The sequence below is a fragment of the Rhopalosiphum padi genome, chromosome 4 (assembly GCF_020882245.1).
Source record: "Rhopalosiphum padi isolate XX-2018 chromosome 4, ASM2088224v1, whole genome shotgun sequence".
In the NCBI taxonomy this organism is placed as follows: Eukaryota; Metazoa; Arthropoda; class Insecta; order Hemiptera; family Aphididae; genus Rhopalosiphum; species Rhopalosiphum padi.
Window position 1 is genome coordinate 44,138,337 of NC_083600.1, and position 27,657 is coordinate 44,165,993.

Below are 27,657 nucleotides of genomic sequence, written 5' to 3' on the forward strand. Positions count from 1 at the left end.
ACGAACAGTGAACGCACACCCCTTCGGCCGGCGGGACACGGGCGCGCGGCCGATCATCTCTCGCGCGGTCGTCGTCGTCGTCAACAGTGTTTACGATTGCCGTCGCGAATTCCTTCTTCGCCGTCGTCGTCGTCGTCGCCGCCGCCGCCGTCACCGTCGAATGGCAGTTTGATTTTTCGGCAAAAATATTATTGTCGGCGTCTCATATAATAATAATAATAATAACAATATTATATTATTACCGTTAAAATATATAGTTGCACTACACAGGTCAGTATATAATGTTCAATGTATATACACGTATAATGCAGGTTTCCCGCGATTGGCGCGTGTTTGACGAATAATAAGCCGATGGCGAATATACTCATCGGATTATGATATTACTATCGTAAAATCACACCGCGAACAGTCAACAGCTAGCAGCAGACCGTCGTCGTTCACATGTACTAATCGCGTATTTCACGAATAATATTATGATATTGTATTTCTTCGAACCGTCTCACTTACCAACTAGCTAACCGGCAACCCGCGCAAATGTGTCGAATGCCGAACATCCGTGTTCACGAGTACTGTTCCCACTATAATAATATACACGTCGAGTATCAGCGAATATTCGTCAAATACGCGAGGAGTTGTGGGAATCCGGATTGATAATAATTAATAATATAGAATTTACGCACACGAGCACACCCGTTCATATATTACGTACACGTGTACATATAGGTATTGCATGTTGGCGTTTAAAGGTACGTTTGAATGGTCATCGGTGTGAAAATTTTGGTTTTGAACGCAATTATTAACCTAACCCTCGGGGGGGGGGGGCATACTTCAACACTCCCCACAATAATTATCGGCCAATGTCAATAATTAGTCGTTTTGATTTGCACGCCGTGCGATCTCCGTTTAAATTATATGCATAATATTATTGTGTATTTGTGTACTTTATAAATATCGAAGTTTAAAATATCGCGTAGTGTACCTATTCATTGACATGATTCTATTATTATAAATACAGCCATCGTGATCTCGATCTGATTTAATAGATACAAACAATTTGTTAACCAAGTTTTTGAGTACAGGATTTAGAAGAGTTTATGATGCAAAACATTATAAAATTATTTTAAAAACATTCTAATGATGACAATATTTAAAAAATATTTCAAAAAGTTTATTATTTTTTAAATGGTATCTGGATCATATATTTAATATATAAGGATAAAATATCGTATAAGTACCTACTCAAAAATATTTAAGTGATTTCTCACTTTTAAAACAGATTGTCAAAGTGAATAGTTGACAATTAAAACATAGGAAGGTGATTTAAATCTCTATGAAATGCTTTGAAAAAAAAATAGTTTTTCTACCAATGAAAAAAAATCAACGTAACTATTTGTATTTTGTATAGCGTATAGCGTAACACATGTATTTACGTACATTACCGTATAGAAAAAAATTCAAAATTGAACCAAAACATCTTGCGTGAATCTTTTTTTTATTTATTTAATTTTTACAATCGATTTTAGTATACAATAATATAATATATAAGTGCCATATTATTATGATATAATACATTATTTAATACAGGTACTAAACCATATTCAGGAAATGAAACTCATATATTATAATAATATTATTATGTTTCAATCCTATATTTTTTTTTTTTTTTTTTATATAATGGTATATTGTATTTTTATTATATAACAACTAAAATAAAAATTAATTTGAAACCGATTCAAGTTAATATAATATACTTGAATAATTAGCTATATAGTTATTGTTAAACGAATATTTTCTTGCAATAAAAATGTTTTTTTAGCTTTAAAACGTACAAATTTAAACAGGGCGTTCTTTTAACTAAATGTATGAACCTGAATACAATCGCAATCATTAAAATACCAGACTAGACTAGTAAAACATGATGCGAAAAATAACTGCGTACACGTACAATCATTATAATAATAATTATACTATACAATTGTTCTCATTAAAAAAATTGGTATAGTATTCAATACTGATAATAATATTATGCTTTCAAACGGTTACAAAAACAGTCTTCTAAAAATAAACAATCGTTTCCTTATGAAACCAATAAGTTGATTTTTATTACATATTATGTTTTGTGTAGAAATTTTAACGACATCTATTTTTCCAGAGTGGAGGGTAAAATGACGATATCACACAAAACACATCATCGTTTATTATAGACCCTAGAGTGGCCGGTTTCGTTCATTCGAATATTTTCTTATACAAAACACTATGTGGTCGTGCTATTCAAATTCGATTTCAGTCACCGTATAATATAATATACTGATAATATTGTACAGATATGCGCGTATAACATCGATATTATTATATAATATACTCATGCGTCATTCATTTTGTTTACTTACCTACATAATATATAACATATCCTTTGCTTATATAATAAGTGATCCACTTGACCATCTAATAGTTACCATCGGCATAGTTATCTAGGTTTTAAGAATATTTAAAAAAAAAAAATTAATTAAATCAATACAGTGTATATCGATATGAACATTGATCTTTTAAATCGACTATAATAAGGAGTAATTAAACTTATTAGTTAATGATTAAAATAAAAATAAAGATTGATAAATTAAATATTAATATAAATTTCAATTTATAAGTAATATCATTTATTATATAAACTTATCTGTTGAACAACTACGATTTAAGCGGGTGATCAAAAGTATAATAAACGGATATGATGTAAATGAATCCGATGATATTTTAAGAAATGAGCTTTATAGACATTTTTTTCAGGATGTTTTATGTAATGTTAGATTTTTCATATTAGCATACACTTTCATCTTTATATCATGTAAATAATTTACACGAATAATTTCTTATTATTCTTAGTAACTGTGAGTAGTGGGGTATGCTCATACATTATTATTAATTAACTTTTCATTTCTATAATTTAATAACAAAGGTACCTTCAATTTACATAACAACATACAAATAAACTTAAAAAATTTACAAAATCAATTCAAATATTCTGTAATATAATACTGAATATTGAAAACAAATATTTTAGTATGATAGACATATTTTACAACATAAGTAATAACTAATAATATAGGAGTCGTTGCATATATACATAATAAAGTGTAATGCCCTCTTATACGCCGATATAATATTTGAAATAAATTACCACCTGTATTATTTTTAATTACTGTTGGATTATAAGAGTTCCATTTCGGTTACGAGACCGTGTTGATATTTTATTGTTGCGATACACGGTATGTGACTACGGCAACGAAAAAATACTCACGACCGAGTTTATAGTACTATTATAATGGCGGACGTTTTGTGGTGTCTAATTCTACCGTTTGCGTTTAGAAAGTTTAAAGTTAAAAATAAACAAAACAAAATCACCTGGGAATAGCATCAGAATATCTCGTTATCGTGACCGTATCGTTTTGCAAGATAATTGATCAATATTAATTTACTATGTTCGATTTATTCATGATTATAATATCGAATTTAACGCACAACTGAACACGTAGCATATGATAAAATAGGTATATCATGTTAAAGATTTTTAATTACAAAACTATAATCTATTTAAATTTTAATATTTTAGGTACATACTTATTTTATGTTTATAAGCGTATAATGTATATATTTCATGTATGAAATACATTTATCCCGATTGTCTTATTAAAAGAAAACATTTTTCTGTGTTATTTGGATCCCCTCTTCTGAAACCACTATCATTTTCAATTCGTGTCTTACATTAATTCAACGGCTTAAGATGTGAGTAAGAAGAAATATTTAGAGAACAAAAATTCAGAAATAGACGTATTAACAACAATTTAATTATTTTTTACTTTCAACTAAAACATTTTCCCTCTCACCTTTACTTCGCAATCGTGGTCATCGATAAAATAGGTACTGAATTGTTAAGAAATTGATTTTAATTATCCCTTGTTTTTTTAATGTTTAATAAACTCGCAGATTAAAAATAAACTAATGATGTCTATAATAATTATGTACACATTCAATAATGTTATACGGTATATGTGCAACTATGTCATGGTTCAATTTAATTAGTGTGGAAGAGAAAATGTATATTAAAATAAAAATGGGTTCATTTAATTTGTACGACCTATAATTAATGTGAATTTTTATTTTTACGACATTCTAGCTCATGCATGCTTAAATAAACTTTTTCATTTGAATGGAATATTTAAAAATATACATTGTTGGTTTTGATAGTTGTTACATTAATTTCTATGATGCATCATAGATTTCAAAGCTTTTTCTCAAACCACGACATATTATTTTTCATTAAATAAATTAGTAATTTTATTGAGCTACATTTAATTCATAAGCATTTATTTAGTTTCATGATTTTTGAAAATAAAATAAAATTTCAAATACAATATAAGTACTAACAATTATTTTTTTATCAGTAATAGCCGTAAGTCAACTAAAATTATTGATATATAACATTTCTCTATTGCGGGATTCGAAAATATTGGTAATAATTGCATTGATTGTAAATAAAATAATAATAAACGATTATAGTAGTAGTGATTTGTTATAATCACTAATATGTATATCTATATGTATCACAATATTATTATTTCAATAAATGTGAATTTAGACCCTTATTTAGAAAAAAGTCGAACATCATCTTATAATATTGTTTATATTTGTGTAAAACTGTGAATAAGCATTTACCTAGGTATTCCATTAATTTAACTGATGACTGCAGATATTGTTTTTCTAAGCAGAATGAGAAATTTATTACATCAAGTATAAATAATATAATAATATTAGGTTTACCTTTTTCTTAGACATTTATCCCATCCACATATAGGTGGAGTTGGACAACTCTCTAGAACTAATTGGATTTTGTGGCCGGATTTTCATTTCAATAACAAACTTTAGCTGTAAAATCTTATAGGACGGCGTATCATATAGGCAAAACTATTACCTAAAATAATGTGTACAATATTTATAGAATGATAGATGATAATATAATATTATTATCGTATTATGTAATATTTAAATATTCGAGATCAGTCCATTATAATTTCCTAGTTATATTTTTTCAACACGTTGTCTATTCAGTTTAGGACTCTGTGGTCTATTGGTTTTCATTCATCATAATATTATATAGTCAAGTGTTATCAAATTTCGACGATAGCTAGTCCATTACATTCCTGAAATGCATGATCTGAGTCCTGATCGGAATTGTTTAATAGAATCGAGTTCAATATCTTGTAGGAGTATAGTTTATTATTATTGGGGCTGTCTGTCAGTTTAATTTACTAAAACGAACTGTCAAGTAGAAGAATGCACGGATACACTAATTGTGTAATAACATCGAGTAAATATTATGCTGTGTATATAAAATATATTTAACTATACAAATTAAAGACTATAATATATTGGACAAAATTATGATGCCAATTTAATATTTAATAAAAGAATATACTGTGATTAGGACTTAGGAGGATAGGTATACGAGTGTGCGATATGAAATTCAAATTTAACACTGATTATTTCACTCGCTAGGTATTTAAATTAACATCAAAATGTAAAATTTGACCACAATAAAAAAGAAATAGAACGCAAGTTCTATTTTGACACTTAACTATAAAGAGTTTATTATTTGATATATTACATTTAAGAGCTTTGAGAAAATAAAAAAAGCAAAGTATGAAAAATATCAAAAAGTTCTGATAATACATCAATTTATAAAATTCTTTAAGGTTAAACTGTTCATAGATGATATTATATATTATTATTATAACTTATATCCTTACATGATCATACTAATTTTTTTATAATTTATTTATAATAATAGCAATAATATATTATGTACCTATTATTTTTTATAGTTATTAACAAATATCATTAAAACTTCATCGAGGTTATGCAATTATTTGAATGGAACGGTATTAAATTTTCAATTATCTATATTTTCAAATGTTTATGGCTCTGTTTTATGGCATTACGCTGTATAGAGGTTATAGTAAATTGCAATTTTAACTAGGTATATAAATATTTCAAATGTTAAGACTTTTGTGAATAGTGTGTATAAAAGAATTTAGTATTTTCTAAAAAATATACTTAAATGGGCACCATAAGCAATATAACAACTATAGTTATTTTTTTACTTAAGTTAGAAATTAATATATATAGACCATAATCTTATTATTTATAAACGCAAAACGCAATACATCATCACAATGGTTGAACATTTTTCCGTTCAACCACCGAAAAATCTGCAATGTATAATACGCTTAGTCTAGCTTTTGATAAATATTTGTTTACGAATAGACTTCTAAAGATACATTCCGACATATAACACGCCATACATCAATGTGTATTTTTCATTTTTCAAAAAATAATAACACATTCAATAATTTAACTGTTATAATATATTTTTAGCTAACGAAAAATAACGAACTTGATATTTTTTATAGGATTTAGTATAATATTTTACCTACCCGCACCTACCTAGAACCTAATAAAGACATTTACTATCATATAGTTTTAACTACCTATCGTAGTAAATACTGAAACAATAGTTAATGATTAATTATTATAAGTTGGCCATTACTAACTTACCAACCGCTCATAAAAAATACTTGGCTGTCCCTCGATTATCCTTTTGCCACCCCACTGCGACTACGATATTATAGTATCGTTCAGTCTGTACATATTGAATGCAAATAATTTATATAATTAATTAGTAACATAATATGAATATTTCTAAAGCTGTTGGTAGAATTTATTTCTACTTATCGAGTATTGTGTCCAATAGTGAACAGATGTGTATTCATTTTTAGTTATATCATCATCGTAATGCGTAAACTACGAGACTACGACTATGTTGTAATACGCTTTAAAAAGATATATTGTTTCATCGATAAAGTTAATTATTAAAACAACTTTTAAAATATGCATAGGCTAGTAAAATATCTGAAATTTTATATCTCTTTGGTTTTCCACTAGTAGACTTACAAATTAAAGACTAATAATAAAAACTAACCTCTGTGTTATTATAATTTGTATATATTTCTTGTAATAACGTTTTGTATAACCAACTGTCTTTTAATACTGCCACGATAATACTAAAAATATTTTTGTTCTTAGCATAATATTATAAAAACTATCATGATATATTATTATAATACTATATACTTGAAAGTTGTTACTACTTTACCTCAACTTAAGGTCTTAGGTAAATAACGCAACATAATTGCGAATTCATCTTTTTTTATTTTAATATTCATTTGGTCAACAGAAATTTCAATACAATTGCAATACTTGCAGAGAAGGGAGTTGTGGGGGTGGGTTATGAATTTATAACATACATTTTTAAACGATAAATATCCGTTAAAGTAATTTTTAATAACACAATATATTACTTTATACAAAAAAGCTAGATACATGCACAACGCAAAGTGCTTTAAGTCGCACAAAATTATTGTTTTTGTTTTTTAATATTATTGAACTATTTACTTTAGAACTAGAAACTAACGTTAGCGACAGTACAGATGTCTAAATAAATGTAAAAACAGTAAATATTATGTACTATTGATGTATATGTAAAGAATAATAAACATTTTAAAATTAAAACTGTAATCCTCGTTTCTATTTCATCAACAGTTTTATAATGGTAAATTGTATACATTTCAAAATTGAACAGGTTACAGCCAACGCATTAAAAAAAATAAAACTTCATTTAAAATCATAAAACTTGTGTATAAAAAGGTTTGCTTACAATGGTTATCACCATTTTTATCGTGGTATTCGAATGAAATTGTTCGAGTTTATAAAAATAGCTATTCCTAAAAAATACATAATAATCACATAATTATATAATAAACCTCAAATACCCGGATTTTTCTTTGAATGTTAAACAAATTAATACATGTTATAGATAAAGTGTATATTATGATTTTATAACTTTTTAAATTATGATAATGCTGAAAAAACATCCAATTTACTACTCGACTCAATCGTTTTATAAAAATGATGTGGTTTGATTCGTTTTGTACGGTGTACTTGTAAATTGTAATTTCCTTTTTGTAAAACGAAAAATATTAACTTAACTTGTAACGTCTTCCAAATACACATTCTAGCAATGGCAATGCTGCAGAGTCTAAGTGATCTGACATCCTTTTCAAATTAGTAATTATGGTGTACATCCGATGGAAATTTTCACAAGTAGATTTTATAAATAACATTTTATCACAATTATTTGTTTGGTTTTTAAAGCAGATAATGTAATATATTTTATTATTATAAAAGGCCAATTAAGCTTCGAAAATAATTTCTGAACTTGTTTTGCATATTATATAAAATAAGTACTAAAGTTTTTATACAAAACATATTAGAACAAATAAGTTAGCATTGATAGTAATCAACCATAATAATTCTAGGTATTACATCGTCGAGTAAAAAAAAAATGTTTTGATGTGTATTAATATTCCTTTAATATTAATCCCATATAAAATATTTTATTTTTAGAATAAGACATTAGTCAGAAGTTATTGAATTAGTAATGATAATAAAAATATTAACTCCGAATATTGACCAACAAAGAACAAAATTTAAATAATTTCCGAACGATTACGAATAATACATTATTTTTTCAATTTTGTACTTCTGTATAATATTATTAATGATCAAACATTTTTAAAATATTGAATAATAAGCCTAAATCAAAATCAAATATTCATAATATAACTATGTTATGAACTATAAAACAGCAAACAAAGTATTTTTTTGGTAAATATACATTATACGCTATACCTAGTTGTTTTTAAATTAGTTAGGTGCAGTTTTAGAAATATTCTCTGCTGAACACTATAAATGGCACAATATAAAGCAATACTTTGACGTTTTTAAATTCATCTGACTGATAATTGATGAATTCAAGCACTTATTACTATTATTACGTGTCAGGTACTTGCATGAGGCAGTTTTGTACTAAAACTCACTTATGATGTCATTGTTTTCGCGCAAAGCTGGATATTCTTGTATAGAGCAGTGTTGTGGTGATATAATACGATTATGTAGAATAATTGAAATTAAATAAGGCTAAAAGCATATGATATACTAAATGAATGCCGTCATTTTGTAATCCACATTATATAAACTATATTGGATAATATTCAAAATCCAAAATTTACGTGACACACATTTGTATATTTGAAATTCAAGTTGATTTAAGAGTATTATTTTGTCTCAAAAGCTGTCTCTTCGATGTTTATCTGTGTTTTATTTTTTGAATTATATTATGCCTATATAATACATGGTTTATATTTATTTAAAAAGTATACGAAATTATAAATCATACAAAATTGAGAATGGTACAACATAATTATAATATAATAAATTGTCCTTTTTAGAATTCGTTTCTCGTTATTCCAGTAAGGTCGGTACCCATAGAAATTGAAGTCAAATTTGACTCAATCAGAAAATAAAAAAAGTAACTGATATAGATTATAAGATGAAAAGGTTTAGATTTGAGTATATTAAAAGAGAGCTCTTGAAAGTTGGAATGCGAGTCGGAGATAATGAAATTATTTGGTGATGAGGATGATATTGTTTTAAGTGCTTAAATTATTACAAAGCATTCAGCCTTATATAAATATGCAATGGGTGGTCGATTATTAGAAAAAAAATGTAAAAATCTGAAATGTAAAATAATAATCCACCTTATAAAAGAGAAATAGAGGTAAGTATTATTAAATGAAAAGCGTGAATGAGTTGTGAACAAAATCTAGAAATATGTTGTTGACATACTTGATGACGTGAAGATCTTAGGAATGCTGGTGTATGGTTTAAATAGTTGTTGTTTAGGTGAATGAAAGGGGAAAGTAGTAGAGATGAGAAGCTAGGTTCATACAATGGAAGCTTGTTGGTTTTAATTATTTAATTACGAGTGGCAGCGAAAGAATGTGCAGTTAAGGCAAGAACTGAAACAGTCTTTTGAACGTAACGCTAAGAGTAATAAACCTGTAAAAAGAGTTATATTTAATAATATTCAATTTCGTACAAATACAGAAAATATTTTGTTAAGAAAATTAACTATCGCCATTCTCTGTATTTAAATCCAATTTGAACGAAAAGTTAACTTATAATAGGCTTGAATTTCTACCGTTCAGTATCAACTTATTCAAATGGAACAATAGATCATAAACTATTACGATTCTTTGTAATCCAGAAAAAATATTTATCTGATAAAAAAAGTATAAAAAAAAAATCAAACTTATACATATTATATTATACTGTTTACGTAACTTTATACTTATCCGTAGAAGTGTTGGTTTATTTATTTTTAAATGAAAACTTGAATACCTACTATTTGTATTCCGTTTTAATTCTGTTCTTTATACACGCAATTACGTCATTAAATTGTAGGCTTTTTATACAAAATTAAACTTAAAATTTAATATATTTGCCCACCAATATAAAATTATATTTTCGGTAAATAATTTACGTGTTAAATAAAAGTTTCTGTGTTTAAAATGTAATTATAGATAATCGGTTAACAAAAAATAAAAAAAAATACGACAATACAAATTGCTATAGTTGGCAGTTCAAAGTGAAATTGATTATTGCATTATACTCGAATTTTTCGTATTAAAAAAAATAAACAGATATAACTATAGGCATATTAAAACTTTTTGCTCCATATAACTGTATAAATTGAAATATTATATTACGTAATTTGCGCGGTAGTTGATTTTTTATTCTTGAAAATATTGCCTGCTAAATGTGTTTAAATAATTTAACCATAATATACAATATAAACATTATATATTATGTATATAACAATTGTATACCTTATAGTACTTCAATATTTCAATTGTATTATGTTTGAATTGATCAAAAACGTTCAACATCAGGTGCTTGTGACTTTTTCGTTTAACAATACATTTCACGACGATTTCTTTAGTCAAAGTTTATATTCCATGGTGGTATTTTTTTGACAGCTCATCAGATATATGATACATTATAAAAATTTACCATCAAAATGTATAAAGTAAAAAAATAATAACTTATAACCACTCTAAATAGTCTAAATGCCTTAATATCGAGGAACAAAATACATCATTTCGTTATTTGATTCACAAAAGAAACAGGAGTATGTATTATGTTTAAAATGAAAACTTGAAAACTGTATATTTTTTTTTTATTAAAAATGAATAAATAATTATTAATTATCTATGATAAACGATCATATTAATTTAAGTTACAAATACTTTACTGTCGTATATATAGTACTTCATTATTAAATAATTTCGTTTGATATTATTATTATATGGGTAAAAGTTGTTAAATTAATATTATAGTCTTATTTTTAAGTTTGATGGAAAACTATTAATGCCAACGAATATAATATACACGTTTGTTTATAGTTTCTTATTCTGGCTGCAATAATTGCCAGTTCTTTGAGATATTTAGCTTAATAGTTAATCTATTTGAAGGTTATAATTTATAACTTCCGTTAACAGTATGTTTTTTTCTTTATAAGATTAGAGACTCGTGTTGGCTATCCCTACTATAATATACTGTTACGCGCCAAGAAAATCTATGTATGTTAATGGTTTTATATTGTTCAGCATGGGTTTAAAAATATCTGTGCTTAATTCACAAACAACAAAAACAACAACAACAAAAACCAATATATTAGATTACTTTATAGTTGTCTATTTTGTAATACATTAAATGATATTCATTTTATGAACTAAAACGATACTTAAATATATTGCCATATTGGTTAGTTTTAGAGCATATTAACGGTGTTAGTATAATAATAATAATAATAATAATAATCATACAAGATTACTCCAAAAAAAAAAAACATCAATTATGGACACTAAAAATACTTATTACTTGCAAGTTGCAACATTTAACGGCTATGGAATTTAATAAGTTACATACGTAATACTGTGTGTACCTATACGTTATTATAGACGTGTAATAAAACTTGGTATTTTCAATCCTAAAAATTGAGTTAAAATCAAATGAAAGAAAAAATTACCGTAGACGATAAAAGATTTGAAATCAACATATTATATCTTAGAATAACTGTTCGATCAATGATTGTATATTTTAATCACTAATAAAGATTTTATTCTCATTACAGATTAAATAATAATAAACTACTAAATTAGAAGTAGTATCCGTAGCAGTTTCGTCCGGACGAGGTTATTAAAAACTGAACATGATAATATTGTTGGTTTTTCGTCAACAAATTGACATGTTCTTCAATTAGTCTATCGGTATCATTTTGTTTTCATTAGAAACACAGCAAATATTAAAAAATTGTTTTAACGTGATGTTTGTTAGTTAAAATAATATTTACGATATATACGTATCTTTCTAGTTAGTACAATTACATTATCACGATTTTAATCCGACTGGCGACGGTGTAATTATAGTAAGTTAAAAAGGGTACAAATTAAACGTACTCGAAATAAACGTTTGATTGCATTACGGTCTTAAGTAGGTACGTGAAACAATATCACTGAACTGTTAATTGTCTATTTTTAAATTAAATTAATTTTTTTACCAACATACAGTTTTACTCTTATTTGTATAAGTTCTTAACAAGAAGATTATTGTCTAAGGGATTATTTTCCGCAGACAAATAATATTTAAGTATTTAACAAATACTAATGTTTAATATTATCTTTAGGTATAATATATCTAATACATATATCTTATGTCTAAACTATAATGCAATATATACATATTATAACATTTACGAAACAAATAAAAAAAAAAATCATACAGCTATAGATAGAATATATTGTGAGGGTACCTTATTGTCACTGAGTTGGAAATCTCTGTTAGTTAATAACTTAAAATTAAATTCAATAACAAATCATTGAATATACCTACAAAAACCTATTCTGAGCATAAACAACGTTTTTTCTAACTTTATTTCTAAAGATTATGATTTATTTATATTACTATGTTGTATTAAAAACATCGCATATATTACATAATAATATTATTACAATATTTTATCATATTAAATAACTGCTAGAAACTTTGTAGTTAATACCGATGTATGGTGTTAGTTATAGATTTTTTAAATAAATATCTAAATTTTTGTAAATATTTTTAAATCTCATTGTGTATAAAAAAAAAAAATAATAATATTTTATACAATGACAAAAGTTTCAAGTGCCTATAATTAATTTTTTTTTAGATCTTTGCATAATAACTAAAATCTATATTTAGTTTAGATAATATTTAATGTTCTCAAATTCCACCTGAATTCATAAATTTAACAAAATACATTTTTTATTCTATTGATTAAACTCGTAAGGCTTAAGTATAGTAAAAAAAATGTCTAAAAATGATAGTTTAATATTTTGTGAATATTTCAAATATAAACTGTATTTTTTTTTTTCGTTTTCTGGTTTAATAATTAATGTATGGAAAATAATTTTTAATTTTAAATATCATAATTTAAAATTGTAGCGTGGTTAGTACTCCAAAAAGTGATGACAGAGACAAAAATAAACACATAATTGCATGAATGTAAAATAAATGTAGATTTTTTAATTAGGTAATATAGTTTATTCAGAATCTAAAAATAAGTTATATTTACTTTGATGCATCTCAATTTGAGTGCGTTTAAAGTTTAGTGTTAGAATCAGATGTTCGAGGGACGTAAATATTAATTAATAATTTTTATATGATACCGGGAAAGCCAAACCTCTACAGTGATGTAGCTAAATAGCCTATCCGAGGCCCCGTGTTATCTAAAATTTAACTGATGAAATTGATAAAATAAAAACACATAAGTCTTATGAAATACTCCGGACAATTGTACAAATACCGGAAAAGTGAAAAATATAAGTCTAAAACTTACACTTAGCACGAAACTACTAAGTCAGTATTGTGGAAAATTTAACATTTCATTAAACGTGTTTATCTACCATATATTATTCAAACCATAACGTCAATAATTACGAAACATCTATATAATATTATCAATCCTATTCAAATATAAATTTTAGCAATAAATTAATGTATAAATATTTAAAAATTGTTTTCAAATATTAAATCCAATTATACTCCAATGACTAGATAATTATACATTTTTTTAATCATTCAATTCCGCCAGAAACTATTGTCTGTTTCACTGAAAACATCAATTTAACAGCTATAATCTTAAACATGTGCATAACTATTAAAAATGAACATGAATTATAAATAAACGACCTAGTTTTACGATTTAATAACTGATTAAAATGCATGATTAATCAGAAATTCACGATTATGAAATCTGTATTATTACATTGCTAATTTTGCGGTTTGAAACATTTATTTTTATAAACCGTTTGCTTCCCAATAACTATTGGGAAATAGTTAGGAGCGTTTAAAATGTAATTACATGTTTTAAATTTTATCGAAAGCAGTTGTACTATAATTTTTCGATTTAAACTTCACCGTTCGATAAAATTAGCATATTTTTTCTTGAATACGTTGACACAAGATTATTTATACGTGTATATGTATATAAAATAGGTTGTAAGACCAATTCAGCCAATCGCACATAACATAATATATAGCTACGTAAAATAAGATTATGATAAAAAATTGAAATTTTATATGATTTAAACGACGTGTAAACCTAACGGATTTCATATATTATCCTAATTATTGTCGATACATATATTTATTTTTCCAAATACTCGTTATCTTAGCATATTATAACACGAAGTTTTCATACTAATCCAAATATTATATTAATTTAAATCTCGGGTTTCTATAGATATGGATTTACGGAGGTGAACTTCTTGGCTGAAATATGAAATATTATTATTTAATGTACATTATTTTTTTATGTCGAAAGCAAGCACAAAAAATGTACAAATAATTTTAATATACATTACTGTTACATTATATTGATATATTCAAAATCCAAATACTATGTACCTTTTTATCAATTCACCAATTCCCAAGTAGTCGGACTACTAAAATTTATTTTATTATCTCGTCAGAAATTACTTCGAAACCTTCGTCGTTTATAATGAATCGGACCTGCGTGTTACTGTAAAAAATTACTTATTAAAATCATATTTTCTATTTCACTTATTAAATCTAGTACTTTCGTTGTAAAATCAAAAAAAAAAAAAACTTCAGTGAACGTAAACTTCAATGTCATACGTACAGTCACGATAACATACACATAGTTCGCGTTAGTCGGAGACAATATTACCGTGGATGAATATATTATGCAACACTTGCTCAGATACACACACTGACATGCATTTAAAAATATGCAAACGTCTTCTTGTGGGCGGTATTCGTGAGAAAAACGTTTTCAGTTTTTATTGTATTTTAGGTCCGTACATCTGCTCTGTAAGTAACGTTTCACCACGGCTGACTGTGGTAATGCAATTAATATTCGCCGACCGCCACAATTACCGTTATATTAATTTTAATAGTGATGCGTAATCGAGCTAATCAACAGTATTTTAAATTATTTTTTCCGAAGAGTTGTTATAGTTAAGTAACTTACGTGACCCTAGTTGTAAGTCTGATTTGAGCGTGGACAGGAAAATAAGAATATGCGATGGAATACATATTAAGGACATACAATTATAATATTCCACGGATAATTATCGATACTTATCACTAGTCGGAATTATGCAGGTATTATAGGTCAACTATTGGATAATATAATGAAGTATAAAAGTATAAAAAAAGACTAGGGTACAGTAGCATTACGACTGTTAGTAATCATTTTTAGTTGTTTTCATTATATTTATATAATATAGTCACTATAAATATAGAGAATATTAGTTATTAGAATTTACAACGTCAAAGATTTTCGAAAGGAGATAATCAATAATTCAAAATAACCAATCAGTAATATATTATTATATATTATATGATTATAGTACTGTAATTCTACTTTAAAATGTTTACATATAATATATACTCGTAACACAATACAATTAATTTAATTGTTTACAACAAGTTCAATAAATATTTTATTCTTTACAATTTATTACTACCTTACTAGTGGAACCAAGCAGTATTTTCAATAATTGAATTGTTGGAAAATGAGTTTTTCGATTTCTTTGTTGTTTTTTCACTACGGAATCATTATTTTTACCCAATTTTTTCATTTATGATAAGTCATAATCATCCTCAATTTATTAAAAGTTTTTTTTTGTACTTAGTTCATTATTGTTTTTACATTTTTAAGGAGATACCTCTATTTATCTAGTATCATTGTGTATTTAAATAAAAATAAACTTTACAAAATACAGTATCTCCATAAAACAATTTTTTATTATGATACACATTTATGTGAATTTAAATTAAATATACATTATATTGCACAGTATTGTATTCGTTATACTATTATTTTGTATTAATTGACAATTAAATTTAAACCTATTACCTGGTTTAATGGACAATGTAAGTATTGCAATATCGTGCTAATAAATATTATAAATTAATGTAAATTGCATTTTTTGTATGTTTATTTTAGTAAATTTTAATATTTAAACTAAAAAACAAAATATATAAAATCTAAATTATAAAAAAACATTTTGAATAAATCACTATTTCTGTCTTTTAAATGGACTTATAATATCACATAAAAACAACTTAATAGTTATAAAAAATGCTATGAAATGTATTATTTATTGATAGTAATACAAAAACTAGTAGAATGAATAAAACTAAATGGTTATAGTTAGCACAAAGGTATCTTATAAATCTAAATAAATGTTTTTGATTAACATTTTTGATACATGATGTGTAGACAACCATTCAAAGATATAGTGTAGTTATCCGTTTTGGTTAAAATTACTAGATAAAAATGCATTACATACATTGAGAATTTATTATTCTTTTATAATAAGCTTCATTGTACATACTGTTTTATTCTTTAGGACATGCTACATTCGTATATATACAGTGTTTTCTTCGAGTATTTGACAACATTTTGGTTGACAGAACATTTTATGATGCTTTTTAAGGGTTTCTATTTCTAGTGAAGTTACTGTGTTTTTCCTTGGGAACAAAACGCAAAATTGTGCAATTATATCAAAATATGTGGTATAATAATATCACCTTAATTTTGAAAATTTGGCACTTACCACTATTGTTTTACTAAGAGGGCAGAATATTATGTTGATTATTTTATTACCAACTGAAAAATCTTTAAAACAGATCAAAATGTTTTATTATTTAAAATAGATAACTACACATAATGGTAAAAATATGTAACACAGTTATTGTTCGTTTTATAATATATCTTAATGAAACAACAATAGTTGTATTTCCTCACATATTTTCTATTTGACGATAAAACGATCGCCCTGTATTATAATATTGATTTCGTCAATGCCCAGTGTATAGATAAAGTGGTGACATGTGATATGCTTTCTGCGTTGGCGAGTACAAACTACTATTTTTCTCGATACTCTTCGATGAGTGTTGACGAACTTGAGTAATTTGTTTTCCAGATCGCCAGTATATTTTTCCTGAACATACTCGTTACAGTCACTATTACGCCGGAAAGTCATCATCTACCGTCGGCACATACCACCTGCTAACCACTCCGCGCGAACGGACAAAAAAATTCGCGAACGGAAGCGCATATCGTAGAGCCTTATATAATATGTAGAAACGCCATAATATATTATCGTTTATGACGCGTACTCACACTAACCAACTGCAATTGAGCAAAATATCATGACCGATGATCGGCAGTTCCGGTCGTCGAGTCTTCTTCCCGTCATTATATACGTTATGTTAGATAATATAAAACATATATAAATGCCGAGCAAGGAAAATAAATAATATCTACACGCGCGTAACGTTTGCGGTTTCCTCGGCGCCAATTTGATTCGCGAAATAAAAAAGAAAAATATCTCAACAAAAATAAATGTATTTTACTCGACCGAAAGATATTAATCTTTAGTCGGGCATCTTTTATTTCATAAAATACTTTGCCGTGTTTTGGTCGGACACATCTATACGACTAATGCTTGTAAAAGTTGTACATGAATAGAGGTGTTGGTACACGGCGCATCCGCGCGGAAGTACAACATTTTCTGCTCGCCACTTAGCCACTTATGACGATTCGTAGTTGATATTTGACTTTAGTCTTTAACGGTAAATGGTCTCGAGATACGGCTTATATGCGTACACGCACATTCACGCCCACACAAAAATAGAGAGAGCGACATTGGATCCAAAACGCTAGAAAAATATTATATACTGTCTGTACATACAGAGTGGTTAATTTATCAGAAAACATAACTTACAACTATTGTAATTAGTATTATCAAATACTCGTATATTTGTATGAATTTGTATTGTTATGAAAATGGATCGCATTGTCTTAGAGTACACAACGTGAAAAACTAGACCGAACATAATCAACAATCAGTCACAACCGTCAATAAAAAATATAAATAATCATACTATCGTATTTCTATAATATTAAATAACAATATATATTAATATAATATATTTGTACGTTACGTATTATACGTGTGCACGACGAAAATATCAATGAGAACATTCAGTTTAACTCAAATGAACCAAATATTAGGCATTTCTTTGTTTTTTTCCTCCGAAATTCTTCACCTAATCTTAAAAAATTATCAGCAGATATGCACTGACAATAATCGAACATAAAATTGGACGATAAAAAAAAATAATCTCGTAACAAAGTGTTCAACTGAAGTAGATATTTATTATAAATTAACTATCTACTGTAGGCTAGATATTTTTATCTACGAAAATACTAAGTGATACCTTATTATTCTGCACTAGAATATGTAAATAAAAATATATTTTGTTATTTAAAGAAGTTACAAAATAAAATAAAGAAGCGATAACGATAAAAAAAATAGGCTTAAAATAAAAATAAATTGTTTTCAAAAACATAAACTCACCATGAAAATGACCATTTTTTTTTGGTAAAAAAAAAAATCCCCCTGTATAGTATGTATGTTTAATGGGTGTGCACTGGCAGTGTTATTGTTTTATATTGTCTCTATCTTCCCACGAATACGGCTTATGATCACTGCGCTACGGTACACACATGTCCATGACGTATTATACGTTGTACACACACACACACACACATACACATATATATATATGGACTGCTTGTGAGAAACCGGACAATTTTTGAATCTGTTAATGACATATTTCCTTTTAACGTAAGACATTTTCTATTTAAAAAATATTTACGATTTAGAAAATTTTGTTTTATTTTACGTAATTTCAATTCTTTAAAATACAATATAACTATTTTTTGTCGTTACTTTTTTCAATTTCTTATTCCAAATAAAAAGTACTGGAGTATTTAGATTATTTCGATACACAGAAATAATGGTTTTTAAAAGAGTTAGGTAATGAGTTATGGGTATTTAAAGTTTAAAAGTGCGGAGTGTAGTGGTACAAAGATACTTTGTTTTACTAATAAGCTAGTTACTTGTTCGAAACACTTCAAAACTTCGAATAATATTCTACATCGAAATATGAAACTAAAATATATGTGTTGTCATTCAAAAAATTAAAATACTCAATAAATAATAACAATAAAAATGGTATAAAAATATAATTTTTCCCGATAATATTATTTCATAACAAATTAAAATGATGTAAAATAACTATTTTCAAAAACGTTTGTTTTGTTTTTTTTTTTTTTTTGAAACAATGAATGTCTTATTATTTCTCTCATAACGTTTTCCAGCGATATAATACTACGCGTACTCATTAATTATACGTTGTTATAAATATATTTAGTACATTCCACTGTATATCCGATGTCATCGTTCACCCTTGCCAGACTTCCGGACGTTTGTCATTATATACATGCCGTCATATCTATTTTATGTTACAATAATATTACAATTAGATATTCGGATGGACCGGATAACCGAAAAACCTTAATCATTACCCGGCTCTGTATCCGGCGAGAGACGATGAGTCGTCTCAATAACCACGTTTTAAAGCCCAATTATTACACAGCATAACTGTTTAGTAGTAATATATTATGAAAAACACACAGCAACACATTACACTCACACTCGTCGCAATACAATTAGTAGAATTTTCTATATTAACATGTTATTTCCATCGATATGCGACAGTTGTGCGCTTCGAAACTTCCTTTTCAATATTGATTTCCGACTTCTTAAACGGGATATGGTTCAATCATTTATAAAACATACCGTTTGCTGACCATCCACCATCATTGTTCGCGATATTGTTGTTTTGTAACAGACCTCTTGTCTTCTTTTCGAAATAAAAATTATCATTTGCTTATTTTTTCAACCGAAAAGTTATTACAACAAATACTTACGCTAAAAGTTGGTTTGTAACAACATTTTTATAAAGTTAATAATGACCTCGGAACAAATGTGAACAATAGAATTAAGAGAAACAACGATGTTTATAAGAACGCATATATAAACCAACCAATGTAATTATTTTTTATCAAGTACAAAAATGAAGAAGTCGTGACAATAATAAAAAACAAAAGATGAATAAAAATTATATTTATAAATTCTTAAATACCGATTTATATAACAGTTCTTTGTATATTAATTACGTGAAATAAAATTAATATTGTCAAAATAAGACACAACTTAATATTTTTTCAAAACATTTATGTTTATTGTTCAATACAACTTTCGTTATTAAAAATATTAATTTTATATTTTATTAATAAACAAAAATATTTATAACGTTGTTCTCAATTTGTATGAAAAATGTGTATTATTTATTTTTGACTAAGTTAAGTAATTTGTTATCGACGATTATCTATTTTAAAATAGTTAATAATAATTATATAGTATATATACATAAATATATATGTTAAATGATAGTATTAAACGGGTTTTTTGTTGACAACACTAAGAAAATAGATCGTACACATAACATATCAAAAAGTATATGATAAATGTATACATTTTTTTAATCGATAAATTAGTATTGAAATCATTTTTAAATCAGTAGATTTGCACCTTAATTTAAAAACTAAACGACAATAATTTTGTTTGAAGAATGATATTAATTAAAAATTGAATAGTGTTCTCTTTAGATATTTTATTTCGCGGAAATTGAAAACGATTTTTCAAAGATTATATTGAAATACGTATTTAAATTTTAAATAAATTAGTTTTGGTCTTCAGAACAAGACGTTGTTAACTTCATATTATTAAATTTTATAATAATGTATTTTCTTTTAATTTAGAGAATTTAAATTATACATAGATTCTTTGAACTTACAATTACGAAAAATTACGCTAAACGATAAGAAATTATATGATAAAAATACAATTTATTTACATTTTTGTAAATTTCAAAAGATAATAAATAATTTTTACAATATTATGACTTGTTACTCCAAAAATCACTGTTACCTACATTGATCGATCGTTACGTCATATTGTATAAAATACTATCACGAATAAAATTAAAAACCAAAATATACAATATAAATTTAAATCTATTAAAATATTATAAAATTTCCACAGATTAATTACCTTTGTTATAAAATAAAGATGTTTTCGATTATGTTTTAACAGTTATCCGAATGCAATCTTCGCAATACATTTTAAAACCTTTTATAACCTTTGAAAATATAATGCTATTATTGTATGCATTGTTAACAATTTTCATATTTTATTCAATTTTCCCGATAAGAATAAAGATATTAATAACTAATAATTATGTTTTAAAGCACTTTCTTTGTATTGTATTGAAATTGTACAATGTAAATAATGTAAATAGAATAGAACAAGAACATAGCGATGAACAATACGATAGTGATTTGTAAAGCAAAATAAAGAAGTCAGATCGGGGAAGGTTGATGAAAACTTAATAATTTATATTAAACACGATAAATTAGACGATTGTGATCTTAAAATCAACAAAGTATTTGATATAAGTATTGAATGTTGATTAAATAATACGGAAATCAATACTAAAATGGAAAACGTTTGATTAAAAAAAAATCTTGACGCAGCTGATCAGAATAATATTTGGTGAATTTTTCACAAGTCCACCATGCAAAATCACCAATTGCAGTTGCAGTTTTTGTGACTGCAGCTAAGTAAAATACAAAAATCAAGTCAACAATAATAATTTTTTTTTTTTTAGCGTACCAATGATTTGTTTAACGGTGTTGTGTGCAGTATCATCGATGATCGTATGGTCTTCGGTTGCGGGTTACGATATGTTAGACTGTAACCGACAACTGTCCACTTTTCGAGTGTCCAATACCGACGACAACGGGAGGACGTGTTCCGATGAGATCAACGTGATGTCATGCTGGGGAAGATGTGACTCAAATGAGGTATACCGTACTGTTTTTTTTTTTTTATGACGATGATAATATTATATATGATGTGTACATTATCTCATACTCCATGACGATATTTCTATATACGAATATTTAAAATGTTGTGATTATGTAATTATTCAGAAAATAATTTATCAATACTTCGGAAAATATTTCATGTTTAATGGCTTTTATACGGTTTTTTTTTTTAATTTGACAGCAGAAACATGTTCACTTTTAAAAATTTAACATACAATATAATGTATATTCACATTAAACGAGTCGAAAATGATAAAACGCTTTCATAACGTATCGATATAATATCAACCACGTGTAAGCAAATTGGCATAATAAAGATAATTAAAAAAAAAAAAAAAAAAATACATTGATTTATAAATAGTTTACATTTGCGATAACGTAAAATATGATGACACGAAGTGGTTATAGAAACTCGCATGGATAAATAATTTATAGCCGTTGACATAAATGTTGATTGATTGAACGACTATATAATTATTATTATTGCAAACCGTCTGCAATATTCTCGTTTTCAATCAACAGTGGGAAATATTTTTAAAATCAAATTTTTAAGAAACGTTTTTGCTGACGACGATAAAAAACTACTATCTTATAGGTTTTATTTTTTTACTAGGACGAGCTTAAGACATAATATTACGTAATTACATGAATGATTGAACCTAATCTTCGTTTAAAATTGCATTTGATTTTACTCCGTAGGCACACATTTGTGCGGAAAATCTCACAGTTCGTGAATATTATACAGTCTTATGATTTTCTGTTTACACTGCCTATGTTGCTAGTTATTAGTCTACGAGCAAGAATTATTTTTCGGCCCGATTTAAATTATATTTCAGAGTAATTTTTAATTTAAAATATTTAAGCACGATATCACTATGCACGAAAAATACTTTACAAGTGGATAAGAGAAGATTGCCTATTAAACGTGCTACAGCCCTTTTAAACACAATTTTGATACAGTTTATCCTAAATTAAATCTTATACGTGGTTGTTTTCGCTTCTAATTTGAATATAATCGTAAATATCTGGCATAATATATTAAAAAATTAAATCACACCCACTATATATTATTATAATATATTACACAACTCAAAAGTATTTATCCAAATCATTTACTTTTCATTTTTCTGCTCACTCTCAAAGTCGTTTAATATATTGAACAGAGATACGGTTTTCATTAAATAATCAGTGCAATATCTATATATATATTATTTGCACTTATTATTATTTTATTAATCTATTCAAGTTCATATTATAATACAATACATTATACTGGTACTTAGATTCGGTCACGTACGTGTTTGTGCTTAGTAAATTTCCAATAACGATAATGTGAGATATTAACTTTCGCCCGGAACCAACCCCACTTGCCACCAATACTTATATCATTAACTAACCTTCAGGGGAACCACAGGTGTAATTCGACTGTTGTACATTGCATATTAAAATATTAACTACCTACTATAAACGCTTACCAGTGGCCGTAGACATATCATGAACGCTATCGGTCTAGATACCAACTGTATAATATTACGTAGTATAGTTACGTCGTGGGACTTGTAGCTCTTCAAAGAAATAGGTTAACCGGCATCCTAATATAATATACATTGTATGAATTGCCTTTAACTCGATACATTACGTACACCGACGGACTTGTCTCCTTATACAGATCTGTAGAACTCTTGTTCGCTGCCTTTATACGCGCTTAATGACCCGCACTTACCGCGGGTTTCCATTATTGAAGATTTTGGTATTTACCACTCATACACCATCTTCCATAGCCATTACACCGATATAATTAGGTACTAGTAGAGTTCTAAAATGTTTAGGTTTTATTAAATTAAATACCAAGCTCTTCACTTCAGGTAACCGCCTTCGACCTTTGTACATTGCTCATGTTCAATTAATTCTCAAATACGGGGTTGGTTATCATTTGTTACGCTTACCTCGTATTGCGTCTTGAACGTGTTCATTGTACATTTTTTTCATACACTGTTTTTAGACTTACATTATCATATCCTCAACATAATTACTTATATACTAGCCATTATCTAAATAATATCTCGTTTTTGTACTTCCGTAGTAATTACATTGACATCATGTTCTTCTTAAAATAATAATTCAATAGACACATTTTACTTTCTTTTTCGTGTCCTATTTAAAGTTAAGTCACATGATTTTCTACAGCTACAATCATCACACGCACAGAATAATGCGTACTGCGTAGGTCGACTAATCAAGTTTTACCTTAATTCAGGGCGTGGAGTAAAACTTAAGGCCGATGGTAAACTCTTCCGATTTTATGGTAAACTCTGCCGATTTTTAAAAATAGTAAACTCTCCCGATGGTAAACTCTCCCGGGTCAATATTATGTTTACCTGTGAAGTAAATGTGTAAACTCTCCCGGATCAACATTGTGGTTACCTGTAGGAAATATGAAAGCTCTTTCATATTTTCAAACTGAAATATACATTAAAATTCAAAGTTTCAATAAATTAAACAAAACAACTAAAAACTGTAATACAAAAATAATGAAAAAACTATACCTCAAAAAATATTAGATTATAAAGACAAAGAAGTAGATGCCATAAGTTTTTTAAAATGTGTGTGTTTCTATTATCAAAAAAAAAAAAAAATATTAAATTTAAACATTTGTATTTTATTATATATTTTTTATTTATTTTTTTTCTTAGATATTTTATAATATTATGAATTTTTATTGTTTATTGTATTTTGACTATAAAATTATAGCTAGTAGCAGTTAAATGCATTAATTGATATCATTATTATACGATTGATTATTTTTAAATGAAACTCAAATTTTTATTAAATTAAATAAGTAGTACTGAAGATCCGGGAGAGTACATGTTTCCGTCTGGTAGTACTGGAGTATACTCCAGACTATAGACCCGGGAGAGTTGACAATCGCCCAAACTTAAAAAAAACTTAAAGATTCGGCGTAATGTGTACAGTGTCATGACGGGTGATGTGCCCGGTGCGGCAGTCGGTAGCATACAATCGAACCCAATTTCAATACTGTCATTACTGTATATAAACGGTGGCTAATACAAACTCCGCCCTCTCCGTAACAACCAGTCATGGCATTATATGGCATTATGATTAAACCGGTCGGCCAGCAGTTTCACTCAACTGACGACCGACGACGTTATTTTTAAGACCCGAAAACCCGAGGAAAAACTATTTCGAATGTTATAATGTGTTGTGATTACTATAATTATAAGAAAAAAAATACGCATTTTTTCTATTCAGATACAAAAACAAAATATAATCTTATTAGTTATTATTATAATTATTATTGTTATTTTATTTACACAAAAAGAATAATCCTCGGCATTATGGCCATTAGGCGCGAACACAATATTTGTTTGAGTATTTTTTCAATTTTATAAGTTTCTATGGACTTTTATATCATTTCAATATATAGACGTACGTAACATTGTAAAAAAAAGTATACATAATATACATGCGAATACTTTTTTTTGAATTATATAATAGTATAATACTGAACTTTTATAAAATCAGACACAAAGTAGTTGTGATTTTCGTAATGTGCTTTTAAAGTTTATGAATACTAATTCTTTTCAATCAGGAAAAAATAGATAATTATGTAATTTTCTACAATTTTATTCCAATAAAATACGCGATTCCTTAAATGAGATACGCATTCTATTTACGTAAATGGATTTACCTTCTTCGTTTTTGATGAGAGTTCAAAACAAAAATTATCAACAAAAGAAGTCAATTCAATGTAACTATTATCCTGTGTTAACTTGCATCGTCTGCGTTATCGTTTATGGATCAAAATCTATATAATTATACTCATATTCATGTGTGTAATGCATTGTGACCACAATACATTTTGTATACCAAAATATTATTAAATAAACGGAATAATAACAAGTCCATGGTATATGTCCTGGCGCATCCTGTGTGTATTGTGGTACTACTACTACTGGCTAATAAAATACGGGCGGGACATTTAATAAATGTTCGAGTATTTTCAGATCGTTTAAATAAAATATACATTTTCTGTTTTATTTAATCTGTTTGTAATACCACACACTGTGGTGACCGATTTCCGTTTTATTCTACAGGTGTCAGACTGGCGGTTCCCGTACAAACGTTCGCACCATCCGGTGTGCATACACGCCGGTCAGATACTCACAGAGTTCGTATTGAAGGACTGCGACGTTGGCGTTCAGCCAGGTACGGAACTATACGTTTTTCCGCAAGCCACCGCGTGCAAGTGTCACACGTGCAAGTCATCGGAGGCGTCTTGCGAGGGGGTACCGGTATAGAGATTTCCAGTTCATTTCCACCGACGAAGTTTGAGGAAATGTATGATTTGAAGAAGAAAAAATGCGACGGAATTACGATGACAGCAAACCGAACACGACATCATACATATATATAAATAAATATATATATATATATATATATATATATATATATATTATTATTATTATTATCACGCGCTTCCGTTTTTCTTTTTCCCATATCTTTCGTTTCTATTATTTACTCGTCTTTTATAATGTTGTCATTATCGTCACACACTCGACATAACACATTGATATTATTATCTTGTACGCTATTATGATTTTCGTCAAATATATTGTATCTCATTGTAATCCGAAACGTGAAAAACTAAACTAATTATAATTTATGAGCGCCCTTGTCTGTCGATAAAATATGATTTTAATATTTATTGTATGCTTTTATAGTATCGTATAATGGTATTCAAATAATAATAACGATAATTAAATGTATATATATATATATATATATGTATATATATCTTCGGTATACGTGTGTGCTACACGAATAACAATAAAAAAAAAATGCAGATTAATTTAAACGAATACATGTTGTTAGTTTGTTTTTCCTTTCTGCTATTTACCAAATAACAATATGACTATCCGATCATGAAAAGGCGTTGTCGTGCACGCAACAACAATAAATTTGAAGTTCAAACATGAACCACCAGGACCAAAGTTTGAGCACAGTCCAAAGGCTTGACTACGCCGTGCGGGTGATACGGAGTGATTATTTTGTCACTAATCAGACTCTTTCCTGGTAATAATATTGTATGTGTTGTTGAGTGCTTTATGTTTGAATTCGTAAAGTAGTGCGAGGAATCGTGTCGGATACTGTGCGATATCGGGTATGAGATATTTCACCCTTCAGCTCATCTAAACTAATAACTTTAAATTAATATAATCAGGGCAAGGATTATAATGGCCTACAAGAGT

General features: G+C 27.2%; 1 protein-coding gene across 1 annotated transcript; it reads left to right on the forward strand.

Annotated features, from left to right (window-relative positions):
• LOC132930741 (thyrostimulin beta-5 subunit) lies at window positions 1-27,267 on the forward strand. The gene is made up of 3 exons (XM_060996773.1): window positions 1-270; window positions 22,168-22,363; window positions 26,503-27,267. Exons 2-3 carry the CDS (start codon window positions 22,175-22,177, stop codon window positions 26,704-26,706), a joined length of 393 nt encoding a protein of 130 aa, XP_060852756.1. The 5' UTR covers window positions 1-270; window positions 22,168-22,174; the 3' UTR covers window positions 26,707-27,267.
• The last annotated feature ends 390 nt before the right edge of the window (window positions 27,268-27,657 follow it).

Excerpts from the sequence above, each read along its gene's own strand:
- LOC132930741 (XM_060996773.1), top strand. The coding sequence starts at position 22,175 with ATGATTTGTTTAACGGTGTTGTGTGCAGTATCATCGATGATCGTATGG. Across the intron at positions 22,364-26,502 it reads GAAGATGTGACTCAAATGAG|GTGTCAGACTGGCGGTTCCC; the intron begins GTATACCGTACT and ends TTTATTCTACAG.